At 37.5% G+C, this 14577-nt stretch overlaps 2 protein-coding genes and 1 long non-coding RNA gene across 4 annotated transcripts in view; 1 reads left to right on the top strand and 2 right to left on the bottom strand.

Annotated features, from left to right (window-relative positions):
- Positions 1–1640: 1640 nt before the first annotated feature.
- On the bottom strand, positions 1641–8201 carry aifm4 (apoptosis inducing factor mitochondria associated 4). 2 transcript variants are annotated; one of them, XM_032545969.1, is made up of 19 exons: positions 8001–8201; positions 7140–7230; positions 6906–7015; positions 6714–6823; positions 6093–6137; positions 5928–6009; positions 5715–5827; positions 5537–5623; positions 5360–5451; positions 5132–5262; positions 4893–5008; positions 4705–4776; positions 3943–4006; positions 3760–3836; positions 3112–3229; positions 2898–2996; positions 2731–2806; positions 2538–2642; positions 1641–2007 (listed from the first exon to the last, which is right to left on the bottom strand). In XM_032545969.1, exons 2-19 carry the CDS (start codon positions 7220–7222, stop codon positions 1977–1979), a joined length of 1611 nt encoding a protein of 536 aa, XP_032401860.1. In that variant the 5' UTR covers positions 7223–7230; positions 8001–8201; the 3' UTR covers positions 1641–1976. The 2 variants fall into 2 exon arrangements, with proteins under 2 accessions (XP_032401860.1, XP_032401859.1); XM_032545968.1 differs by having other exon boundaries at positions 8022–8200.
- A 2171-nt stretch (positions 8202–10372) lies between these two features.
- The window catches only part of tlcd2 (TLC domain containing 2), a 28270-nt gene continuing 24065 nt past the window's right edge, over positions 10373–14577 (top strand). The window contains exons 1-2 of the mRNA XM_032545990.1: positions 10373–11012; positions 11243–11325. Coding sequence (XP_032401881.1) covers positions 10834–11012; positions 11243–11325 — 262 coding nt within the window. The 5' untranslated portion in view covers positions 10373–10833. The remainder of the gene's footprint in view (positions 11013–11242; positions 11326–14577) is intronic.
- On the bottom strand, positions 11862–12700 carry LOC116708165 (uncharacterized). Its single transcript, XR_004336617.1, has 2 exons — positions 12410–12700; positions 11862–12375 (listed from the first exon to the last, which is right to left on the bottom strand). It is a non-coding gene; the product is annotated as an uncharacterized LOC116708165 (long non-coding RNA).

Raw genomic sequence — 14577 nt, forward strand, 5'->3', positions numbered from 1 at the left:
TTATTGGGTTAAATTAATTTCCTGTCTGTTTTGTGTTGATTTACACAATGCAGGTCAAAATGACCCGCAACATAACAAATGTATTTTTTTTCTCAACATAATACAAGGGTTAAGCACAAATTTAATGAGAAGGTCATTCTTACTCAATCGGACTCTAATGGTCATTATATGTAGATAGTTTTCTGTTACTGTCACCAGTTTTTTCTGTTGGGAAACACTTATGGTTACTCAAGCATGAGACAAAACAAAGTTATTTCAAACACTGAATAATTTGATTGATGGTATTGTTGAAAGGTTCTTTGAAGTTAAAGTAATACTGGTTTAAAATAATACTAGTTTGATTGGCTGGGGGTAAATTGAGAAGGCGCCATTTTGAACTGTGCTATGACGCTGGAGGCCTAATAAACCGGCTTTGATGTACAGTTAAGTTTGCTGATTTTTTGTTTTCCTTCCTCACCACACCTCTCAGTGTAACACAAAATGAAGGTAATTATCAAAAACAGTGGGAACTTTTCAAATTTGAGCTAGAATTTGGTTCTAAACAAAAAAAGGAATGACAAGTAGAGGAAAATACTTTAATAACGAACCTTACTGCTCAGTGCTCAATCGTCCATTTTGCCAGAAAACCCATCTGAATCACAGATAGGTGATCTGTGATTCAGATAGATCACCTATCTGTGATCTAGGAGTTCTGCTCCTATTAATACAACTAGATAGTTGTAATAATAGGAGCAGAACTTCTATGATTCCAACTAAAACTAGATCAATTATACATAAATAAAGCTAAAGGTGCATTTGTTCGATCGAGAGCGAAATGGTTAGGGAGGGTGAGCAGAATTCCAGCTACTTTCTTAAACTAGAAAAACAAAAACAGAATAAAAATAACATAAATAGACTCTCCTCAAATGGTAATATTGTAGATAACCCCAGTGAGGTATCCATCTATCTATCTATCTGAGAAATGACTAGAGGAGAAAAAACTGATTTGGTATCAAGTACTTTTTTATTAGAAGCAGAAAAATGTCACAACCTTCATTTTGTTTTCAGTAAACATCCTGATAAGGAGCTGCTTATGTAAATGCCAACTGGGCAGTCAGTAAAAATTTAGGCTACATATTTTTAGGCTACATATGGCAAAAATAATCACCATAGATAGAGATACATATCTATTTTTGATTTTTAAAGGTAGAAAATGACCAGCACCAAAGACTTAACTGAACAACATAATCAGATCAAGCTAAAATAATAACTGTGTGTTTTTTAGAATCACACTTAAAATCACCTTAATGAGCCTCTGATGCATCCTGATAAACTGAAACCAGTTTAATTGCACTTAGTTAGTCAAACAAAGCATATCACACAGTGAAGATGTCAAACACCACACAGACAATTTAACAGTGAAACACACAGAGACTGTTGCTACCCTATTGCCCTCATTTTGCCAAAGTGCACCACAGGAAGTCATTTCTGCCTGTTGCCATCAGGCTTTACAATGCCCACGTCTGTGCTAGTTGATTCAAATTCTTTCTGTGCTCATTTATAGGTTATTTATTGATTAATATATTGCATGTGATTGCTTGTTATTTATTTATTTATATCTAGTCATTTTGAAATGATCACTCTTAGATATATATATATGTATTACAAACTTTGTATTTATTACCTGAGATGGAGTAGCTTTCAACAAAAACACAATTTCCTCTTGGGGATCAATAAAGTATATTCTATTCTATTCTATTCTATTCTATGGTGATTATAGGGAAATTAAATCATTCAGTCTACAAGATCAATAACCACATTAAAGATTTTGCTGCTGCTATGGTAACAGCACGACATAATAAGAAAAGAACAACAATTTGATTAGTTTACCGCCACGACTGCGGCTGTAAATGGACAGATCAATGTAGGCAATGTAGAGAAAGACAGAAAAAAAAGAGATGGAGACAACATCATCGATTGCTCCTGATGACAACCAGTTACATCCCCAGCCAGCTCAGGTCTTCAGATCTGCAAACATCAGCAAGGCAGTTATTACACAGAACATTAATGTCAATAACCTGAATATCAATATCATTTTTATACAGACTTTAAGCTATTTAAACATGTCAAAAATAGTCCGTTACCATTAAGATTTAACAATATCCCAAATAAATTTAACCTGTCTTCTTCTCTTTTAAAGTTAAATATTTCCTTTGTTTTCTCAAACTACTACAGCTTAAGCGGGTGGTGTCCAAACAACTTATCTAGTCAAAAATATCTGTATTGATGCATTAGTTGTCATTACGTCAACGTCCCTGCCTAGTGAAGAGTCCCTGCTAAGTGTGCCATTACTGATTTAGTCAAAAACTATTTCATCTGAATATTATCTGAATAGCTATTTTTAAAAAAAGTTGGAGTTGTTCCTAATTTTTCTGATGTAAAATTCTACCTCTGCAATAAAATATTTCATTTCAAAGCTTTCAACCTATTTTGAGGAGAGCTCCATGTTTACTGCGTAGCGTGAATTCTAGTTTGTATAGATGCAAACTGTGACTCACTGAGCCTGAGTCTTTGTTATGGCTCTGCCTTGATCCAGCAGGTCTGCAACACGAGACACGGCGGGCTCGAACGCCATGCTGGCAGCAGCAACCACCACCTCGTCCCTGTCAGATACACGAACAGGAGAAACGTCAACAGGACCAGAGCAGATTTATCCCCAACTGCACAAAGAGTCACTCAACAACTGCTCACTTTATGTATAAGGCCACAAATTTCCGTTCTTCCAGTTTGCCTTTAATTATGATTTCTGTGTAACCCTCACCATAACCTGAAAAGATCAAATAAAAGTGAAATTTAGATTAAATTCAGCTTATTGTGAACTAAAAAAGGTTTTTGAGACTTTGTGTTAAATACTCTACCTGCGTATCTGATGCTCTTTCCAGCCAATGCAGACCAGAAAAAAGGAACTGACTCAATTGTTGTTGGTTTATTCAGCATGTTCAGAGCTGCAACTCTTCCTGGTGGTAGAAACAAAACCAAGAGTTTGTGACAGAGTAAAAACATGTGCAATAAAAACATAGCTTAAAAAGATGACGGACAGGAAAATATTTTATATATATTAAAGCGCTTAACCGTGAGCGTGGGACATCTGCCAGTGACCGATATTGACCTGCTGGTCCCCACGAATGGTCAGAGGGAAGGAGGCGACGTCTCCAGCGCTGAAGACATCTGCTACATTGGTCCTCATGAACTAAGAGAATAGATGGAGCAGATAATGAGTCCAAGGTGTCGCCTTCACCACAGTCAACCTCTGAAGGTCAAAAATAAAAACTGAACTGCTTTCATGTAAAGTAAAATTATTACTGGGTGCTGTCAACTTAGAGCTAGTCTTCTGCACCATAATTTGACCTGTTCCATAGATAATCAACATTTAACTCTCTGGCAAAACATATTTGTCTACTTTTCCCCACTTTTATGATGTTTTTGTTCATGTAAGTGATGCCTAGGTTAGTTTGTCTGTTTGCCTTAACCATTGCATTACAAAGACAAATCTAGCTCAACAACTTTAGGTTCCAGCTAGAAAATAATGTTTCCGTGAAACTGAATCACGCAAGGGTTCTTCTATAAGTAGGCTGTGACGAGCTCTTTTTTTGAGACTAGATTTAGGAAAGTTTCTGTTTTTCAGCGTATATATATATATATTTTTAATTCTTGATTTAAAAAAAAAATCTATTTTTCCATCACAAAGATCTCAGTTCTCTCCTGTATTTTGAATGTTACCTTGTCAACAATAACTGCTTTTCTTGAATCCACTGCCACGTTACTTCCTGTTAGGAAGTCTGAATTGGGAATTGCACCTGGAACACAAAATGAAAGAGGTTAATAATTAAACTCATTGCTCTTCCCTTTTTAAATAAATACATTTATTATGACAAGGTTATGCAATAAAATAAAAATAATTACCAATTCCTGCAACTACCACATCAGCTTCCAAGACAGTACCATCAGCCAGCACCACCTCCTTCACCTAAAAAAAGGCAATGGACAATAAAACATAAAATACATTTCAGAGGTTATGCAAGAATTTAGTAGGGGACTTTCTGTTTCTACTGAGTCATTACAATCTTTACTGAAGAAGTGAACAACATAGGGGTAAAAAGGTACATAGAAATGATGGCTCTGTACATATCTTGGCTTTAAATTCACACTTCTGTACGTTTTTGCAACATAACAATCGTAGAAATAGAAAAAAAGATATGTGTCCGTGTGTGTTTTTCAGTAGAGATCAGAGTTAAAATACTATGATAGTTCAATCTTATCAGAATTTCACAAACTGGTCAGTGGAGCCTTAGTTGCCAGTTTAACCTGAATGCATCATAAAAAGGGTAATTAATGGGAAAGTCAGGGAACAAACTCCTGGTCTGAAATTAGAAAGACTGATGTTGTATTTGGGTTGGTTGAATGGCAACAGGCAGCTGAAACTGGACTTTAGTCTAACTTATTCTGCACTAGTGTTGATTAAATTCTGTTTGTCATAGTTCAAAGTTGGTAATTATGTACTACCTTTCTTATCACTGTTGAAAAGTCCTGAATGAATGCCCCCAAATTAAAAGAATTTATTTCAAAGGTTTTTACAAATCTTTGTCATGGGAACCAATAAGTGTAAAAAAAAAAAAAACTCTACAGGAGTGTTTAGAGCTGGGCAAACAATAAAAACTGAATTACCTTTCCATTCTCTCCTCTGATCTCTGTCACTTTGTTGTTCATGACAAACTTCACTTTTTTTTCCTCCAACATCTTACAGTAAGAGAACAACAACAAAAGTAAAGCTGATGAGATGAATAAAAATGTAAAAAAACATAAAAAGAAAGAAAGCATTTAGCAGATAAGATGAGTTTTCAGCTCCTCTTCACCTCCATGGTCATCTTGCCAATCTCCGGCCCCAGAGACTTCTCAAAAGGATACTTGGTGGGACCCACCAGAGCCACGCTGGCAGCTTTGTCCGACAGGTAGGAAGCTGCCTCCATGCCTGTTTTACAAACAAAAAACAATCCAGTCGTCTGCATATTTACTGTGTAGGACACCTGCATACATATGAGAAAAGTTATCATCAAAAACTGATTAAACTAGTGGTTAAAGTCACAATAACAACCTATAAAGGACGCTCCGATTACAACAGCTCTCTTGCCGAGAGATGATGCGTGAATCTCTTTGGCGTCTGCATAACTCTGCAGCAGATGCACTCCCTTCAAATCTGATCCAGGACACTGGAGAGGGCACGCTCTGCAGACATTAAAAATATTCTAATTCATGTTCATTTTCCGATTTTTTTTTTTTTTTGGAGAGCACCAAGAATTAGCTTTCAGGATGCGAGACTCACCTGCAGCCTGTTGAGATGAGGAGCTGATCATAACGCTGCGAGGTGCCGTCGCTCATCTGCACTATTTTATCAGTCGAGTTCACAGAGACCACCTGCAACACGGAGGGAGTAAAAACAGCTCAATCCAACATGACAGCAAGTCACATGCATTTGTAGCTGGTCGGTTCTGGCTCTCACCTCTTTCCCCATCCACATTTCTATCCCGTGTTGTTGATAGAAGTCATGCTGCCGCAGGAGGATGCTGCTGCTCTCCACATTCATAGCCTTGAGACAACGAAAACAAAGAGAAAATGCATTTTTTCTTAAAGTGACAGTGACATTAAGTTCAAGGGAGCTATTGGATGAAGTTTCTCACTTTGCTTAGCTTGGGTTTGTCAAACGGAGGGAGGCTATCTTTGGTAACAATGATGATGCGACCCTGGTAGCAGTTCTGACGAAGCGTCTCGGCACATACCAGCGAGGCAGGGCCTGAAATATATCAAATTTGTGCTCGAGATGTGACATGTTCCAAACTTTTAAAGCTGTCTGCATATTGGTTGCTAATTTAGGAACAGTTGACCAGACTTACCTCCTCCCACAAGCAGAATGATGTGTTTGACGTCGGGCTTAACAGTGCACATCTCTTTCATCCTCTTGGTCAACTTCAAAGACTGAGAGCAACAAATTATAAATGATTTAACACTAAATAAAATGACATTGTACATTTGAGATTCCTGTCACTTATGTGGCTTACCTTTTTGTCAACAGAAACATAAACATTGCCGTCTTGGACCTTCACCTGTCAAATTAACATAAACAAATAATTTGAATGAAAGAGCCAATTCATGTTTTAAAATACCATGTTTACCACAACACCTGCAAATAGAGGAACTGTTTTTAGAGAGATGGGAAGCAGCATTAACTATCGATACAGTTCTATGTAGACCGACACGGATTTTCTTTTTTTTTCTTATTCAATTTTACTATACATGCTCTGGCCTGATTGCTGTTTATACATTAAACAAAACGCTTAAATAGAGCCTGTCTGACTATACAAAGTAGGCTAAATGATCTTTAAAAAAAACAAAAAACATGTCCTGATCTAAAAAAAATTCAAGAACAAATGGATGGATTAACTGAAATCCATCTTTCTGAAAATTATAACAAAGTCATTATTGAGGCTTTTGGGACTCCAGCAAGCCACAGTAAAAAAAACAACATTTTTTAAAAACTGGCTCTTACATATATATATATATATATATATATATATATATATATATATATATATATATATATATATATATATATATATATTTTTTTTTTTTATTTATAGGAATTTATTTTGCAATTAAATGTTGTTTTAACATTGTTCTACCTTGTATGTTGGCAGACAGTCCAGGCCTGGATAGTCCTCGATGTCTCCCGTTTTCACGTTGAAGCAGGCTCCATGAATAGGACACCTCACTCTGTCTCCAACCAGCGTTCCTGGGAGGTTAATAATCACAATTTGGTCACATTTTGTGCAGACTGAAAATACTAACAATAGTCTAGAAATGAACTGATTTACCCATAATGAGTGGGGCATTGTAGTGGGTACACCTGCCTCCAACTGCGCTGTACTGACCCTTGGTACGGACCAACAGCACCTTCTGGTCCTCCACAGTTACCGCCTTCATCCTGCAAAAACACAAAATATGCAAAAGAAAAGGACAGTTGAGACATTTTTCTTTTGTCGTTGAACTACATAATCTGGTCTAAAATCTGATCTTTATCCTTTAGTGAATGGTAAGTTGTTACTTACTGTCCATCATGCAGATCAGACTCCTGACAAACCAGTATGGTCAGGTCCTCCTGCCTTTCACTTTGCCCCACTCCTTGGTTCATATCCACTCCTACATGTCGAAATGAAAACACAGCCATGGTTACAGCAGTTGCACATAATTATTAATGACAGCAGGGGTGGCAAGGCTCATGTTACCCCAGTAGATCCGCCCCTGGTGGCACTTATACATACATAGCCTGGATGAAACGCGCTCAGTCATGCAAATTATTAAGCAAACTCTCCTATTGCCGCAGCAGTGATACAGATGATTTATGGAGGACCTTTATACACACTTGTAGGAAACATGCAGCAAATAAAAAAAGCGTTTGTTTCAATGAGTTCATGCTTACAACTGTACAGCAGTGTCTACTTTATGTTCTTCAAATTAACAACAAATAAAATATGTTACTGCTCATGATAGATTTATTCCATGTTTTCCCTGTTATTATATCTGCTGTACATTTACGCGCTTCAACCCATTTCATTCACCTTGTAGCATCTCAAACTTATTTTAACATAGTGACGACATGTAGTAAATTGAGAATTACCAAAAACTTATTGAAGCCAGTTGGACGCATTTTAATAAGTAACAAATAAAAAGAAAAAATTGAGCAGTTGATAAAACCTATAATACTAACAGTAAGTCAATGTTAATACCTGAAATCTGAGTGTAAAAGCTGCAACTAATATTCTTCACTAGGCTTGACAGACAATTTGGCTCAAAATTATTATCAAAGTTATCGCGCCGTTTCCAAGCAATTACCAAAATGAGAACTTGCTTGTGATATTCCGTTCACAAATTAAAACAAGCACAGCGCTACAGCTGTCGCAGACATTTACCTGCATTAGGACTATGCTCACCCGAGTTGTTTCACCAGACAGCGGTCAGAATTGAAGCAGCCGCTCCTACAAAGTGGTTTCCTGCCCGCCTATGTGACCTTTTTTGAGAAACCAGCCCGCATGACGCTCAGCAGAAACAACCCAAGAGTTCCTCCCGCAACAGCACGGACTGCGCACCATTCAAGGGTCGGCGAAAATGGCGTCGGAGGAGACGATGTTTGAACAGCGTCTCTGGGAGATGTTTCCCTGGCAACGGCCGAGTCGTTGCGATGCCAACAACGTTAGAATTAATAACACGCATATTTCAATTAAAGTCTGACTGGTTGGAGATGAATACTTGGAGTACTCCAACATGAAATTGTTTATGAAATATTTCATATTGAAACTAACTTTCACCCAATCAAAGAGGACTTCATTCCTTTTTTTTGGTTTAAGATCAGGAGGGGTCTATTTTAAAAACGTACTACACAAACGTTTCTTTTCCAGTAAATTATATTTATGTTGCGTTATCAATAATCATTTAAAATTGCATGTCAATCTCTTACAGTAACACCTCCCTCACCGATCTAAACGCTCTTTTCCTATGATCGTACGACGGCTTTGATATGGAGCAGACAGACACAGGAGGGAATGACGCTATATTGTATTGTCTAACACGCATGCGCTAACACTGTTTTCTGACAATATTAAGACAATATGAAACACCTACATATTTTAAATCTGTCACAACTATGGATGAGAGATAATTACTTAATAATAATAATAATAATAATAATAATAATAATAATAATAATAATAATAATAATAATAATACAATACAAGCAGAATGCAAGACACGGACGCAAGAAAATTATGGCTACTTCAAAAGATGACATACAAAAATCTAATATAAATATATATATAATCAAGTTATAATAATAATAACCTGTTGCAATGCTTCGCTTTTCTTGGCCAAAAGGTGTCGCAATATCTCCAAAAACTACATCTATCATTCATGTCCGCTGGAAGGCGCTTTATTGAATGAAAAGGGCGCCGAAGGAAGACGCAGTGAAACATCTCCGAGTTTCAGCCTTCAGTCAATCAGTCCAGGTGTATAATGAACTGTAGTCATAAAACACAGCACAGTGTTTGTCCTGGGTGGTTTAGAGTCACATAAATGCCTAATTTTCACATGATTCCACTGAGCCTGAAATACACGAGGTTGGTTGCGTTTAAGAGCTGTATGAAAATTACACCTTCTAGTAGAAAGTCTTTCCTAACTTTTTCTGGTTCTTCATGATATGATAAACCAACTTTTTATTCAAAAATAATCAAACACTGATCCTATTATTATTATTATTATTATTATTATTATTATTATTATTATTATTATTAGTAGTAGTAGTAGTAGTATTACTCTATTTCTGTTTTTGGACATCATTATCCTTTTAGAGTTTCATAAAATTATTTTTAAATGTTTAGTTATTGATGGATCATGTCTGATTTTGGTATGTTACTTTTTTATATTTATTGTAACAACTTCATCATTGCACCCTTTCGTTTGCTTCCCCATTAATTTGATTTTGTTTGGTTATGTTGATGGTTTCTAAATAGCCTCAGACCTGATGATGTTGATCATTTGAAATCACAGACAGCGCATAAATAAATATATATTGTGTCTGTGAATTAATGAAAAACATATTATTGGTTTGCTTAAAAACATCAGTTATGTTACACGATTCACTGGCCTAAGGTGCTGATTATAAAATATTCTAAAGACTTCACTAAAGAGCTATGCTTTGAAATGCAAAATGTATCCAAATGGTTACTAAATGGGTATTGTAACCATAATCCACAAATATAAACAGCAAATGTTGCGTATTGGAAAAATGTAACAGACCAAAATAAATTCCATCAACTTCTAATCACTTTGCTATTTAAATATTTTAATGAACAGTATTAGAAGTAGAAAGATATTAGGTAACCTCTCATGTAGGTTACATGTTATGTATAAAACCATTTTAGCTGATAAAGATGATGTCAGATAAGAGGCAATGTGGACCCATTTTCTCACAGTTCAAGGACAAATGTTGTCATGTAACCAAAGCAGAAAGCATGACACATGGTGACCAAAGAAAATAAGTAAAAGAACAGCCATTTAAGGCTGGAAGAAGAGGTATCACATTATTTTTCTTATTTTGAACAATAATTTTGCCGACTTGAAAAACTACAGTGTGCCTGTCAACTACGGGGTTTGGTGAAACTAAAAATTGATTTTATTTTTTTCAACCCGGTTGAGCTTGTGTAATTGATTTTTTGTTGTTTCCCACTGTAAGTGAACGCATCACAACATGTGAAACGCGCCCGTAGCCACGCCCCTTCATAGTAGGGCGGGGCGTGGCCGCCGCTTGGTTTCTGTTGATGTCAAAAAGTTACACAAGCTGAAGGGGGGAGAGTTGTTACAAAAGGGCGGTTTCACAACTGTCAACACGGCTTCACACCTACATTCACCGGTTCTACCTGCGAGCAGGGAGCGCTTCTTCAGAGGAACACCAGCTGATGGTGCCATCAGCGGGGGATCATTTTATCTCACCCACTCCTCCACGTTTTCTCTTTTCACGACAACCGTGGGATTTCTGCAACCCCCCGCCTTATATTCCCAGAGACCAGTGAATGGTGGGCAACAAGCGGCATGTGAACGTGATCTCCTCGGCTCCGGGTCTCCAAGATATCTCTCTGTGTCGTCAGTCTGCTTGCCCGTGGATCTGTGTTTGGCTCACGCCGCCCTCACCTACCGTGGACTGTCGTGGCCTGTTGAATCATCACCCACGCAACATCTACCAGCATCTCAGCCATGGAGCTCAGCTCTGTGATTTTAACCACCGGGAGCTCGGTGGCCCTGTTCAAGCTGGTGAACGCGGGGATCGGCAGGCTTCACATCCCGGAGTCAGCCAGCAGGAATGTGTGGAAATGGAGAAATATCTCCACCTCGTTCGTGCACAGCTTCATCACGGCGATCTGGGCTGTGCTTTGGTAAGTTTGTCAAGTAGCGTTTAAATCTCGCAATAGTTTCGCATCTCTGCCATGCATGTAGTCGCAAAATCAGATTTGCGGCTCCAGCTATTCCCGTTGTTCCACTTGTAGAGACTGACGTGGTGCAGAAGGAATTTTATACATGCATGGCACAGAAATATTTGGTTTCCCAAAGTTCTCTCGGTTTCAGCTTTAAATTGCGCTTATTGGAACCTTTTTTGTCGTTTCAGCTTTTTCCGACATCCACAGATGGCTGAGGATCTGATAGAAACTTACTCTGTGTTTTCACATGCTTTGGTGTCCCTTTCTATCGGTGAGTAGCTTCTTAAATGTGATTAAATACAGTTATGGCGGGAGGGCATGTTTACCCGTCTCCCATTCTAAAGTAAGGTGGGCAGCGCACTCAAAAGTTGCGCTATTTGAACATATCTTCACTCAAGTAAAAGTAAAACTGAAGTAGGACTAGTAAAAAAGTACAAATACATCAAATAATAATAACAAATTCAGGCGGAATAAATGGTTTCCAAATCAATTTTTTCAACTTAGATGTAATGAACATGTGTTGAGGTACCTCTGGTAATAAAATAAATAGTTTACGTATATTCACTTGATATCCAAATGGCACATTAGGCGCAGGAGGAGGAAAATAGCTTTAAATGATGAAGATGTCTCACTTAAACATAAAGTATAGGTGTGTGTCTGGTGCATTTTTAGGTAAAACAAGCTTGGGCTTCATTCAAGAACAAATGTAATTAAAAGTTGCTTTCCATGGTTAGAGACGTCAGAAATATTACTCAAGTAAAACTCAAAAGTAAGGTATAGTAAAACTACCCCTAAAACTTTTTTAAAAAAAAAGAGTTACTTGTGTAAATATGACAATATCTGCCTCTGCCATGCTGCTACGCCAGACGGCACAGCTGTTACACATTTGTCTTTTTGAGAGATCGATGAAGAGATGGATTGTAATCCAACAGAAGAGTCTTTTTGATGTCCGAGATAAGTGACTCATTGAAGAGCTAACCATCTTCAGAAGCAATTCTTCTGAAAAGTATTGCTTCTGAAGAAGGTTAGATAAAAAGAAGTGGGTGAGGAGTTGAAAAGCAGCCAGTCTTGAAAGGCACATTTTTATAAAGACATACCAAGTATTATAGCTGAGTTGTGACTCAAGATGCTGTTTGTAAAAATGCCGATAAAAGTATCGCTGTTTAAAATAGACAACAATGAATATTTCCACTCAACGAAGCTCATCTTTCTTACAAATGAGGATAAGACGCTGTAGCCCTCTTTCAGTTAGCCAGGTAGGGGAGCCTTAGTCCACACAGCCAAGAAAACTCAATTACTTTGGTGCTCTTGGATGAAGTATCTGTGGTGCCAAGAATGACAACAAATTATGCTACCTGTAGAGTTTGCATGATGCTTCCTGGCTTTGACTTTGATCCAAAGCCGCATCCTTTGACTTACCTAAGCAACAGTCCATCCATGCAGCACCCACATTTACTCACACCAATGAAAGTTTTGTGCACGCACTGTCTGCTTCTAGTTCTTTAACCAGCAACTGGTTTGTGTATAATGTCATGTTTGATTTGTAATTGGAAACTGTTGTTTCTGTGATCCAAATCAGAAAAGGCAAACATAAAAAAAACTGCCATTTTATCTCGGAAAGTCAAATTTTCTGGAGATGTGCTGAGTTTAGTGTCCAGCATTAGTAAACTTGTCTATTTGCACGTTAGAGAGTTTCACGTTTAATCAGATTCACGAATAGTATGAGAGTCTCTACTCGTGATTGTATTCCTTCAGTGTTTCTATACATCAAACAAATGCCTTTATCAACATGTTATTAGCAGTAATCAACACTATAACTACATTTGACAAATCCCACTCGTTTCCAACTAGAACCAGACCGGGCTCGCTTTCAGTGTCGTGTCTGAATCTGAGGAAAAATATCTTAAATCAGTGATAGTCTATGAGAGCTGTTAGCACTTCTATTGTCACCAGTCTTTGACTAAAGACACCAAAAGTAAAAATAACCAACATGCTGGTTACTGCTCAGCCATAAATATAACATTTGCATCAGATGCGCTGAATTTATTCAATCAGTACTGACTGCATCAGTTCATGGCGCCAAAACAAGGCTGTTATTTTTGTATTATACGTTAAGGTAAACACATTCAACGCTCTCTGCAGAGTATGAGCACAGCAGCCAGCTGATGGTTTCATTCAAATGTGGTTTGGTCGTAGGGCCCGTTGAATGTGTTGGCACTGCACAGCCCTAATAACCGTCCATTTGTACCTCTAATGTACAAATACCTCTACAAATAGAGGTACAAATCTACAAAAATCTACAACTTCACATTTAAGCAGAACACAAATGTGAAGTGGAAGGGCAATCATACGTGGTTTTCCAACCTTGTTTTTTTTTTTTAAGTTAAAATAATTCAGTGTATTTATTTAGTACCATTTCATAACAAACATCATCTCAAGGCACGTTACAAAAAGAAATCAATTCAATCCAATCACAAAGATGGATTGCAAGAAGATTACATGTATTCTTTGATTGCAAGTTCATTTTATTTAAAAATGGCAAATCTAAGGAAACCATTGGTACAAATGACAGAGTTTACAACATTCACTCCTTCTGGAGACACTTGTGTTGACAAGTGGACTCGACACTGGCTTTCATATTGTGGTTGACTTTGCAGCAATCCCCCATACTTATCATGTTTGTGTCGACAGTAGAGAGGAAACCCCCAGTTTACAAAAAAAAAACCCTCACACACACCCAATAAGAAACACAGATGTGCTGATCTAGAAGTATTTTCTATGTAATTAAACAACAAGTAAAGAGTTCATCTCAGTGGCAGCTCCTTTACAAGCCAGTTTTCAAGTGTTGTAGGATGAAAAGAGTTCATGCAGTTAGTAATAGCTAAAGTTTTGTCTACCAGGAGAGAGAGATGGGTGAAACACAGAAAGGCCAAGTGTATCATCTATTGAAGGAGAATATTAGATTCTCAGCAGCAGTGGTGCAGTAAGGGTTCACAGAAAGGATGTTTTTTGTCAGATGAGGAAAAAACAACTTTTTGCCATAGCTTCAAAATTAAACCAAACACTGTATATCACTTTAAACAAACCATTTCCACAGCAAAGCATAATGGTGGCACCACCATGCTGTGGGGATGTAGCAAAAAGCACTTCTATTTTCCTACTTTGTGTTGGTCTACTTACTACATGAAATCCCATTTAACAGACATTAAGGTTTGTGTTTCAAGGGGAAAATGTGTTTGCACGGTGCTGCACACTGTAAGACAATCATTGTTTTGATGCATCATGAAAGCATATAAAGCAACTTCTAAATAAACTATGCATCTGTAACGAGGAATAACCTCTCTAAGCGTAAATACCTTTGCAGTCCGTCTAGGACATGTAGTGAGCAGTCTTCAAAAGAAAACTCTCAGCGTCTCGATGGTAATCATGCAGGTTTTCTTTTTGATAACTCTCCTTCCAGACAATTTTTTTCTAAACTTCCCTGGTTGTTTTCAATAGTGAATATTACAACCTGTTCTCGAAC

The sequence above is a fragment of the Xiphophorus hellerii genome, chromosome 18 (assembly GCF_003331165.1).
Source record: "Xiphophorus hellerii strain 12219 chromosome 18, Xiphophorus_hellerii-4.1, whole genome shotgun sequence".
In the NCBI taxonomy this organism is placed as follows: Eukaryota; Metazoa; Chordata; class Actinopteri; order Cyprinodontiformes; family Poeciliidae; genus Xiphophorus; species Xiphophorus hellerii.

What these genes read in the sequence shown, in the direction of transcription:
- aifm4 (XM_032545969.1), bottom strand. Translation starts at nt 7,222, where the DNA reads ATGAACCAAGGAGTGGGGCAAAGTGAAAGGCAGGAGGACCTGACCATA. An exon ending in TCTGATCTGCATGATGGACA is followed by an intron (nt 7,016 to 7,139) that starts GTAAGTAACAAC and finishes GTGTTTTTGCAG; the next exon opens with GATGAAGGCGGTAACTGTGG. An exon ending in ATGTTTCTGTTGACAAAAAG is followed by an intron (nt 6,010 to 6,092) that starts GTAAGCCACATA and finishes TGTTGCTCTCAG; the next exon opens with TCTTTGAAGTTGACCAAGAG.